This window comes from Chlorocebus sabaeus, chromosome 21 (assembly GCF_047675955.1).
Source record: "Chlorocebus sabaeus isolate Y175 chromosome 21, mChlSab1.0.hap1, whole genome shotgun sequence".
NCBI classification, from domain to species: Eukaryota; Metazoa; Chordata; class Mammalia; order Primates; family Cercopithecidae; genus Chlorocebus; species Chlorocebus sabaeus.
This window is the reverse complement of record NC_132924.1, coordinates 89,765,372-89,777,770: the sequence shown is the minus strand read 5'-3', so window position 1 is coordinate 89,777,770 and position 12,399 is coordinate 89,765,372. Positions and strand designations below refer to the sequence as shown.

The following is a 12,399-nucleotide window of genomic DNA, read 5'->3' as shown; positions in this document are numbered from 1 at the left end:
CACTTCCCTGCTTACCCAGCTGAAATTCCACAGACCATCATTATACCTTGCTCCTATTCATGTGGTCATTCACTCTGGGCAAAACCACAGCCTTGGTTTATTTCATCTATTCCATGCCTGCATCCATACAGCTTTACACATTTGAAGAAAAACGTACAGCCATGCTCATCATTGGTCTCATTTACTTTAAATTATCACTAACCTTGAGGTCCTTCATCCTGTCTGCCTATAAAATTGTTTCCCAGGTTCATTCACTATCCCATTATTCTAGCCCAGAGCTTTCCTCTAGTTCCTGTCTTCTGTATCTAACTGCTACATGAGATATTTCTCCTTTGAATAGAAAACTGAACTCCTGACCAGCCTCCTTCCCTAAACCAACCTCCTCCTACAAGAATCTTCCTCAATTTCTCCAGCCCCAAACATCCTTGATGGTTCTCTTTATCTCACACTCCATGACCAAACTCTCCCCAAGTCTTGCTGATTTTACCTTTAGGATGTATCTAGACCTCACTGCTTTATACCACCTCTACAGCAACCGCCTCAGTCCAAGCCAGCATGCTCTCAATTAGATTACTGCAGTAGTCTCCTAGCTGTTCTCCCTGATTGTGCCTTTGCCACCACACTTCAACCTACTCAGCAAAGCAGCCACAATGGCTCCTACTAAAATTACATCCCTGAGCTATAGGATACTCTGGGTTTCCATTCTTCTTTCACTTTAATAAATGCCATTCTTTTATTATTTTGAGACGGGGTGTCCCTGTGTCACCCAGGTTGGAGCGCAGTGGCTCGATCTCTGCTCACTGTAACCTCCACCTCCCGGGTTAAAATGATTCTCCTGTCTCAGCCTCCTGAGTAGCTGGGATTACAGGCGTGCACCACCATAACCGGCTAATTTTTGTTGTTGCTGTTTTTAGTGGAGACAGGGTTTCAGCATGTTGGTCAGGCTGGTCTCCAACTCCTGACCTCGTGATCCACCTGCCCGGCCTCCCAAAGTGCTGGGATTACAGCAGTGAGCCACCGCACCTGGCCCAATAAATGCCACATTTTTTTTTTTTTTTTTTTTGAGACAGAGTCTCACTCTGTTGTCCAGGCTGGGGTGCAGTGGTGCAATCTCGGCTCACAGCAAGCTCCGCCTCCCGGGTTCAAGCCACTCTCCTGCCTCAGCCTCCCGAGTTAGCTGGGACTACAGACGCCCGCCACTGCGCCTGGCTAATTTTTGTATTTTCAGTAGAGACGGGGTTTCACTGTGGTCTTGAGCTCCTGACCTCGTGATCCGCCTGACTCAGTCTCCCAACGTGCTTGGATTACAGGCGTGAGCCACCACGCCCGGCTGCCATTCTTACACAATAAAAGACTAGTCTATTCTGTGCAATCATTATTTCAGACTGTTCTAAATTATTTTTGATAAATCTTCCATCTCACAAGCAAATCACCTTACAAACAGTTGCATATATTTTCAGTAATGCATTCCAGACTAGAACAGAGACAGGAAACTGATGACTTTCATGGGACAGAAACTCATGATGGCCTGATAGAACTAAGTTTGTCAATTAGATCTAGTATTTAGTTCACCATCATCAAACTTTCAAATATATATATTTAAAAAAGGAACAGATAATTAACGTTACCAATTCATTTTCTTTAGGAATCCCAATGTGTCAAAACTTGTGTTTTAAAACTAAAAGAAAAGATGATTTAGCCAAAATGTCATATTTTCATATTATATTCTCAATGCTTTCAAAGCCCAACAGTGATTTTAAAAAGAAATTAAACAACATGCTTTCATTGAATTTTTAAAAATCTATACAATTCAAGCTAATGAAATATTTTATTGTACATAATAAAAGTGGTGTTTTTCTAAAAAATAAAAATAAAAATAAAAAAAAAAAATTTCCAGGCCCAGACGTCTGTAGGAGCATGTGAGGAAAGGATTCCACTCAAGTATAATAAGCAATACTCTATTGAATGAAACCATAACTCCACTTCACTCCCTATGGTAAATACTAACATTCGCCACAGGCTTGAAATTCCTGTAGCATCAGTAGAACTATTTTTTAAAATATTACAAACATGCTTATGATGCACAGGAGGATGAAAAAATTTAGACTGTAACCACACACCATATGTAATCCCAGCTTTTCTAATTTACAACCAGTTAAGAATTACAATATCCAAAGAAAGTATTTTAAAATATATATGCTCACTGGTAAGTGATTTTCTACTCAAATAAATAGGAAAATTTGCATTTTAATGTCACATTGAATTTCAGTACTTTTCAATCCAAGAAAAAAAAAATAAACCGAGACATGGTTATGAGTTAAGGATTATATATATTACAATTTGCCTTGTTATAATACATTTGTGGCTTTATGATAAAAATAACTCAGGGACATATGGAATTCAAGCTGATTTGCGTAACTGTCACAAGAAAAAAAGCATTAAATGCATTTCTGAAATAAGTATTTTCATTTAATTTCAGATCTCAAAACAGCATTAGACCTCGCCTTGTTTAAAAAAAATTTAGTTCAACACTAAGCTAGCTAAATAACCTTCTTGAAAGGTTTAAACACAATTGATATAGAAAATGCTTTCCCTCTAATCTCAACCTTACATAAATGGAACAGGTGAGGAAGAAAAGGTAGACAATTTCTTTAGCAGCATATATGGCTAAATCCATCAACCACCTTAAACTAGAATGTCCATTATTGACCCCATTAAAAAGAACTGGGGAAATATCAAAAATTACCCATTTCATAAACCAAAAGACAACAATTTTAGGGTTACAGTTAGTAAAATATTTTTGAGACACTTCAAAAACTTTTAACCATAAACTAGAAGAATCATCTCTTCTTCATTGTTAAGAAAGAAAGGCCTAACAGAAAGACATTTAAACTAAACTGATTTTCAATCCTCTTAGAACAAACAAAATGAAAAATAATGGTTGATTAGCTAAGCTTTGTGCTCTAATCAAACTAATTAATTACAGTGAATTTAAATGGCAACAGCCCATCTGACTGGGCAGCTTGACAGTTCAGAATACTTTTGCAATAATTTTTTAACGCAAAGACACTAAATGATCCGGTCATGCAATGTTCATCTTATGCATTCTGCATCTCTTTGCCAATCTTGTAGCTAAGGATCTTGTTCCAATCAATCTTAGTGCGTGTAACTGGCAACTGTCGACGTAAGGCTTTGAAAGTAGTGTCCGACATTGTCTGATAATTCTCACTGATGGCAGTCTATGAAAAACAATAGTTAGAAATTTAAAGTAAAGCAAAAGAACAGAACAATTTATAAAGCATATAGATGTTTTCAGAATACATTTTATTTAAGCAGCCCATTTCACTGTTTTTAAACAGTCAAATAAAAAAATCCCAACATTTTGTTAGGGCAGCTAGAAGAAAAAGCCTATAATAATTTTGAATAATTAAACAATGAAAATTATAAATTAGATGTAATATTTGTGTCCTCGTTTTGAATTTATTTTAGTATGTCAGAACAATTTATGGATTATTATTTTTAAGGAGTAGAAACTTGTCCAATTCACAAATTAAATGCTTAAATTCAAGAGTGTAGTTTAGAAGCTGATAAATAACATAAAAAGTAAAGCACAAAATGAAATGTGATCTAAGCAAATTGCATATAATCCAAATGGTAAGACACAGCCTGAATTAAAATTTCCAACCAGAAAAAAAATAGCCACTTAAAAAGTCTGGCATATTTTGACTGATTCAGATTGAGCACCCCTAACTGAAAAATCCGAAGTTTTCAAAACTTGAAACTTTTTGAGCATCAACATGACGCTCAAAGGCAATGCTCACTGGAGCACTGATGCAGATTTCTAATTTTCAGATTACGGAAGCTTGAGTGGTAAATATATAATAAATATTCCAAAATCCAAAAAAAATCTGAAATCTAAAACACTTTTGGTCTCACGCAACTCAGATCAGCGATACTCAATCTGCACTCAGAAATTACAGTTGGCTAAAACCTAGTCTTTTTTTTTTTTTGAGACGGAGTCTCGCTCTGTTGCCAGGCTAGAGTGCAATGGCACAATCTCGGCTCACTGCAACCTCTGCCTCCCAGGTTCCAGAGATTCTCCTGCCTCAGCCTCCCAAGTAGAACCCGCCACTACAAGCACATGCCACCACGCTCAGCTGATTTTTGTATAGAGACGGGGTTTCACCATGTTGGCCAGGATGGTCTTGATCTCTTGACCTCGTGATCCACCTGCCTCAACATCGCAAAGTGTTGGGATTACAGGCATGAGCCACCGTGTTCGGCCTAGTCTTAGTATTTTTAAAATACAAAATATTAATGGAATTCAATTTACTTGCCACTCTTTTTGCCTACACATTAATAAGTCTGCCCTTGTGTTAAAAGTAGACACACAACAAAAAGACTTTAACTGATGCAATGGAAAAATTCAGCCTTTGAATGAAATTCAAATTTCAGTGTCATTAATTCATACGTGAATGTAGCTTATATAATATTTAAAAAATCATACCTGGTATTCATTTTCTGCAGCTTCTACAATCTTTATAAATTCTTTTGCTGTTTGCACTTCATTCTGAATTAAAAAAATAAAATAAAATAAAAATTGTAATTTAAAACTAAACCACTATTACTTTAAAATATATGTATGGTTAATGTAATGTTACAATAAATAACACAGAAGGAAATTATGACAAAGAACAAATATTGTAAGATCAATTATTCTAAGTCTAAGGGGGAAATAGGTAAAATTATTTTAAAAGTCTACAGAATAAGCTGGTGTCAATGTTTAGCTGGCTAAGGAAAGTGAACTCTCAATGATATACACATTGATGAAAAGTTCAATTTTAAACACTGGACATGCATTCCAATAGACAACCTTTATGCGTAACAAGTTTGGTAAAGATTTCTAATTGATGACTCTTTATCTAAATATTGTTAAATATTTACTGAACATTATGTAACAGAACAGTGATACCAAAAAAAAAAAAAAAAAAAAATCACTAATCAGGAAGAATGTATTTTTCTGGAAATTTTTTTTAACATGCCAATAGATGGGTTTGTTTGCTTTTTCCTAATAGTAAAGTTAACAGAATCTGGATTTAAAAAATACAGTGTTAATGTAAAATTCTTTAATACCTTATACTTTATTTTATGGTGTAAAAATATAAAACAATGAAAACCTAAGATAGAGTAAAAATGGTCATTCCTAGAAAAAAGGAGCTCAAGCTGGCATATTAGTCAAGTTTAATTACTATGACCATCTCTCAAAACCCCACACTCCGTAATTTTGTGGACAAATTTCTCTTAGGAAGTATCTGGTTTTTTTTTCTTTTTTTTTGAGACAGGGTCTCAGCCTGTAGCACAGGCTGGAGTGCAGGGGTGTGATCTCGGCTCACTATAATCTCCACCTCCCAGGTTCAAGCAATTTTCGTGCCTCAGCCACCCAAATAGCTGGGACTATAGGCATGTGCCACCATACCCGTCTAATTTTTGTTATCTTCAGTAGAGATGGGGTTTTTGTATTTTTAGTAGAGACGAGGTTTTGCCATATTGGCCAGGCTGGTCTCACACTCCTGACCTCAAGTGATCCACTGACCTCAGCTTCCCAAAGTGATAGGATAACAGACATGAGCCACCGCACCCAGACAGGAGGCATCGTTGCTCAATGTCAAACTCCCCCAAACAAGATGGCACCATACCCTTGTTATGTGAATAATATTGAATGTACTAACTACATATGATATATAACTATATGGAGTAGAACATCTTATGGAAAATCAGATATTAGTAAGTTTTTTTCACTGGCAAATTTTGCAAGAACAGTACCAATTAGATCAGAGCAGAAATCACCTAAATGCTAATAAAAAGTGTTTTAAAAGATAGCTTCAGGGGCTGGGTGTGGTGGCTCATGCCTGTAATCCCAGCACTTTGGGAGGCCAAGGCAGAAGGGTTGCTTGTGGCCAGGGTTTGAGACCAGCCTGGGCAATATGGTGAGACCCCATCTCTATAAAAAATAAATTAGCTGGGCATGGTGGCACATGCCTGTAGTCCCAGCTACTAGAGAACCTGAGGCAGGAGGATCGCTTGAGCCCAGGATGTCGAGGCTGCAGTGAGCTGTATTCACACCACTGCACTACAGCCTGGGCAACAGAGTGACACCTTGTCTCAAAAAAATACACACACACACACACACACACACACATATATATATATAAAAATATATGTATATGTAAATATATAGCTTCTTAGGTAGCATCTGGCTTAATACATTTATACATGTTTCTTAAAGTTAAATGCTTTCTTGAGTTAAAAATAAAGTTTTCTTTAATATTTGTAAATTGTATATAAGCAGTGGATATTTATAATACACAGACACTTTTAGGTATATGACACAAACAAATGAGAAAATGTTACTGTTAATGTTATACTGTCAATATCGATGGGGCAAGAAAACCAAAAGCCAAACTTTTGGAGGCCAAGGTGGGTAAACTGCATGAGTCCAGGAGTTCAAGACTAGCTGGGCAACATGGTGGAACCCCATCTCTACCGGGAAAAAAAAAAAAAATAGCTGAGTGTAGTGGCACGTGCCTGTAGTCCCAGCTACTCAGGAGGCTCAGATGGGAGAATGGACTGAGCCCTGGAGGCACAAGTTGCAGTGAGCTGAGATCATGCTAGCCTGGGTGACAGAGCCAGGTCTGGTCTCAAAAAAAAAGAAAAAAAAATCAACAAGGAAACAGTTGTATATGCAAGGGAAAGAATGTGTGAAAGAATTCTGTGGAGAAATAAAACCAAGTTCAAAAACTCTTAAATTTGAAAGATGAACTTAAAAAAAAAAACTTCATTAAACCATGATCCAAATAGCCACACAATGAAAAGATACAATACAGTTTAAAAGTTAGGTAGAAGATCATAGACCTAAATGTAAGAGCTAAAACTATATAACACTTTTAGAAGAAAACACTGGAGTAGATCTTCATGACCTTGGGTAGGCAATGGTTTCTATTAATATTTCAAATCTCAAATGACAAAAGAAAAAAATCAAAACCAAAATCTTCTGTTTTGCAAACAATATCATCAAGAAAGTGAAAAGACAACACACAAAAGGATGAAAATATCTGAAATCATGTATGTGATACACTAGACTTATATCCAGAATATATGAACAATTACAACTCAATAATACAAATGTGAATAATCAATTAGGAAATGAGCAAAGGATCTGAATAGGTATTTCCCCCCAAAAGATATACAAATGATCACAAGCACATGAAAAGATGCTCAAAATCATAAGCATCAAGAAAATGTAAATAAAAACCACAATAAGATACTACTTCAAACTGACTAGGATGGTTATCATCAAAAGGATATATTTTGGAAAAAGATACAGAAAAATTGAAACTCTTATACACTGCTGGTGAAACTATAAAATGGAAAACAGTCTGGCAGTTCTTCAAAAGGTTAAACATAGTTCCAAATGACCCAGCAATTCCACTCCTATGTCTATACCAAAAAGAAATTAAAATATCTACACAAAAAATAGTACACAAATGTTCACAGCACCAAAAGTAGAAAACAGAAATGTCCATTAACTGAAGAATTGATAAAATGCGGTATGTCCACACAACAGAGTATTATTTGGCAATAAAAAGGAAAAAAGTACTAATACATGCTCCAAAAGGATGAATGTTGAACATGTTAAATGAAAAAAGCCAGTCATAAAAGACTATATATTATGATTACATTTATATAAAATGTCCAGCACAAGCAAATCCACAGAGCCAGAAAGTAGATTAGCCACTGCCTAGGGCTGGGAGGGTTCTGGGGGAAGGGCTGGGTAGAATGGAGAATGATTGCTAATGGTACAGGGTTTCTTTTAAGGAGCACGAAAATGTTCTGAAATTAGATTGTGGTGACTGCTGTCCAACCCTTTAGTAATATACAAAAAAAAATTTGAAGCTTATACTTTAAATGAGTGAACTGAATGGTATACAAACTATATCTCAATAAAGCTGCAAAAAAGTTAGGTACAGGTTTGCAATTACTTATCTTTAATCTATCAGAAAACACTTCAATCTGAAGCAGAAATATTAAAATGTTCATTCCAAAACTGTTCTGCTTTTAAAGAAATATTAGGTTAAATTTTATTGTGGAATTAATTACTTACAGACACTGTTAGGGAATCTTGTATATCTTTATGACTCACTAGCTGAACATTACCATCTTCATAATAATGAACCTATTAGAAAAAGAAATCACAGAAACCACATTACAGGAATCATCAAGATCCTCATTGCTTCAACAAGCATATCAATGCAGATGGACCACATATTTCAGCTCTAGTCTAGACTTCTCTGCTGAGCTCCAGAACCTGTGAACTCCAGCAAGACTCTCCCTTCCCTCAGCCGAGTGAGGAGACTAGTTAGAGACATCCCTGTAGTTATTCAGGCAAGCCTTCTATTGACCTGACTGCTGGACATTTTTGCCTCACAATCATTTATTCTACTGGTACCTAAAACCAAGATGTCCAAATCTGAGCTCACAATATTCCCTCCCAACCCTGCTCCTCTTTTGTGTATTTCCACCAACCACTTAATTCCCCAAACTCAGACATGAATTTACTCAACAAAGATTGAGCGAGTGCAATAAATATACTGCTACTATGTAAGGTTCTGAGGGTATAATAGGCTTTTAGAAAGACACAGTCCCTGATCTCATATTTCAGCACAACATGGTAAAGGTATGTATAAAGTATGTTAACAATACTCCAGATTCTTTCTGAGGGTTAAAAAAGGACTTCAGCATATTTCAGAGAGGACTAGAGGTATATGAAGTTGGGGAGAACAATAGCTGGAGAAATATATGCAGGTAGCAAAGCAGTCAACTCTGGGCCTTGTATGTCATGCAAATATGTCTGGACTATCTGGTAGATAAGAGTGTACCACTAAATGGTCTTACAAGTAACATATCCACATTTAAATTTAAAAAATTATCTTTTTGATGGCAGTGTGAATGCCAGAGAGTCCAGCAATTCAACAAAATAACAATCATATGCTAAATGCTGAAGACTGTACTGTAAACCAGACAATCCTTGCTCTCAATAAGCTTTGGTCCTACAAGACGCACTATTTTAGAAATTGCTGTAATTATCCAGGTAAGCGCCACTGAGGCCTAAGTGAAGGAATAATAATGCTGACATTAATGACTACCATTCATCGAGTACTCGGTATCTGTCTCTGTTCTAACCCTTTTAGCCATATTAACTAAATCTTCCAACAATCATGTATGCTTTTTTTTTTTTTGAGATGGAGTCTCACCCTGTTGCCCAGGCTGGAGTGCAGTGGCACAATCTCGGCTCACTGCAACCTCTGCCTCCCAGATTCAAGCAATTCTCCTGCCTCAGCCTCCCAAGTAGCTGGGATTACAGGCACATGTCACTACACCTGGCTAATTTTTTGTATTTTTAGTAGAGGTGGGGTTTCACTGTGTTAGCCAGGATGGTCTTGATCTCCTGACCTTGTGATCCGCCTGCCTTGGCCTCCCAAAGTGTTGGGATTACAGGCATGAGCCACCATGCCCGGCCAATACATACACATGTTAATACATGCATATAATATAGTTATACAACTACACACATGCATATATTAATATTATACTTCGCCACACTCCACCCAATTCAGAGGAGAGAAGTACACAACTCAAACTCAGAAGATGAACAAATTGTATCTGAAGAGCAGACCAAATGGCAGCATCTAATTTTAGCTGTGTTTTATAATCTGTTAGCTATCCTTGCAGATTTTTGACGACTAGGGAATGAACTGCCAGGTTATTTAAAATATTTAAAACAGCACTATTGTTTTTCCCATTACCCCAAAACAAAGACCTGAAAAAGAACTATGTAAAATGTACTATGAAAATGTGAACTTAGGAATTAGTCGTTTCTCTGTTCAGAATCTTCTTAAAGATCAGTAAACAAATTATTTTTATTTCATACCTGAATTTTCAAGATGCCAACCACCTGAGTGGTTGAAGGAGTGATTGTAAACTTCCATTCTGACCTCCAACGACCATTCCTTAAAAATAAAAACAGCAGCTGTAAATAAGGTAGGGAAAATAATTTGAATCAATTTTAAGTTTCAGATTATATTTCATGCTACAGTATGAGAGTGTGTGGGGGATGAACACTGGACATTAAATTTTTAATCACCGAAACAGTCAAAAAGAATCAAAAGGTTAAGTCCAGTTATGATATATATTTAATTTAACCTTCACCCTACTGATAAGAAAGAACTTACATAATGGATTTAATGCCAGAATTCTAAAGCTAAGGCTTAAAATACAATTCATGCTGGTGTGTGTGCAGTGCTGTTTGCCACTAATTGATCACTATCAGTTACAGGTTTCTTTGTTCCGCCTCTACTTGACTAGCCTTAAAAAACAAAACAAAACAAAAACCAATACAAAACTAAGTCATAAGCTACTGTGGAGAAAAATTTTAAGCTACTTCTTCAATTGTATCACTTATATTTCCAAAATAAATGGAATAAATGTTTAGAGTATCAGGGGATTTTATAAATACACTCAGTGTAGTTTAACATCTACTGAATGATACAAAGTACCATATAATTTAAAAAGAATGGCTAGTAAATGTTATACAACACTCCTAAGGAGGTTTTGATAACTGGAAATAAAGGGCTATAGTTATTAACATGAGGTTTTTAAAAATATTCCAATTTTATGTTTAAAGTCACCATATAAAAGGCATTTCTCTGCTCCTGAAATGATTTTTGGTATACAAATACATACTCATGGTTTGAAACTGAGAAATTACAAACTTATGTTATTACAAACTTATGTTACAAAGTATGTTATTACTTTTTGTCTACCAGTGAATTTTATCTTTCTTTTTTAACAAAATTCTGGATGAGTAGTATAGCTTCTGATATTCTATTTTGCTGACAAACTTTTCATGGTAACTTTTCTTTTTGTCTCTGTTGCTCTTTGCAAGCTAAGGAAATTCTGATATGTTAGCTTTTTTGAACAGTATATAATAGTCACAGGGTAATGAATCACTATACTGGCTTTTGCTAGACAATGATTTCTGGGTTCAATATTCATGCAGTCTACCCAATCATAAAGTCTATAGAATGATAGTACAACCTAATTCAAAAATCTGAAATGCTTCAAAATCTGCAACTTTTTGAGCACTGACACGATGCTCAAAGGAAACGATTAATGGAGCATTTTGAATTTTGAATTTTTGAATTAGGGATGTTAAATTGATAAGTATGATGTAAATATTTAAAAATTTGAAATCCAAAAGACTTCTGGTCCCAAACATTTTGGATAAGAGATATTCAACCTGTATTCTCATACTTACAGTTACACTGAATATTTGAAAATTATTAGAACAATGTATATGTTCTACAGAATAACAGATAATTAAAACATGTCTTGATTTGAGTGACTCATTCAAGATTTTTCAAAGAAGTTTGGTTGGAAAAATAACTTTTGTTTCATGATTCCAAAATAAGTATTCCTTTTACTGAGGTTGAAAAAATAACTTTTGTTTCATGATTCCAAAAGAAATATTCCTTTTATTGAGGTATTAGTGCCAAGTCAACTAGTGAGTCCTTAGCATATACAATACTGACTAGGACAATATACATTTATATAACCATTGATTATTAAAAGCACACACAAAAAATTCCAAACCAAGTAGTATTACCAATTTGAGAACTATTTTAAAAGATTCTTCCAAAGGCATTAATTACTACAGTAACAGTAAATGACACTGAGTAGATAGAACTCTTTCATTAGTGGAGTAAATGGCCAATATGTCCTAGCCTTTAATTCTATCCTGCCCCTCTCTTACATTAACTCTTTAATTAAAAGTATGTATTCACTCAACAAATATTTACATTAAGCCCCTAATACTGCTAGACCCTGGAGAAATGGTAAAGACTAAGAAGAGAAGGTATCTACTGAAACCTAAGAAACATCTAAGACTAGCTGCTTCTGATTTTTACTCTACCTATATTTTAGATGAACTGAAGTATATTTCTTTTTTTTTTTTTTTCTTCTAGAGACAGGGTCTTGCTTTGTCACCCAGACTGAAGTGCTGTGGCGTGATTAATGCTCACTCAGGCTTGAACTCTTGGGCTCAAGATATCCTCTTGCCTCAGCCTCCCAAGTAGCTAGGACTACAGGCATGCACCACCACGCCTGGCTAATTTTTTTTTTTCTAGAGATGGGGTTGTACTATGTTGCCCAGGTTTCTTGAACTGCTGGCCTCTGGCCATCCTCCTGCTTTGGTCTCCAAAAGTGCTGGGATTATAGATGCCTGGCTTGAAGTATAGTTCTTTGTATTAACTATTTAGATTTTACTGAGACTATTGTGCCATG

General features: G+C 35.7%; 1 protein-coding gene across 1 annotated transcript in view; it reads right to left on the bottom strand.

Moving 5' to 3' along the window:
- Positions 1 to 1,707: 1,707 nt before the first annotated feature.
- Positions 1,708 to 12,399, bottom strand: part of CAPZA2 (capping actin protein of muscle Z-line subunit alpha 2) — a 55,516-nt gene continuing 44,824 nt past the window's right edge. Inside the window, exons 7-10 of the mRNA XM_007982680.3 lie at positions 9,989 to 10,067; positions 8,162 to 8,233; positions 4,508 to 4,570; positions 1,708 to 3,239 (exon numbers count right to left, since the gene is read on the bottom strand). Coding sequence (XP_007980871.1) covers positions 3,099 to 3,239; positions 4,508 to 4,570; positions 8,162 to 8,233; positions 9,989 to 10,067 — 355 coding nt within the window. The 3' untranslated portion in view covers positions 1,708 to 3,098. The remainder of the gene's footprint in view (positions 3,240 to 4,507; positions 4,571 to 8,161; positions 8,234 to 9,988; positions 10,068 to 12,399) is intronic.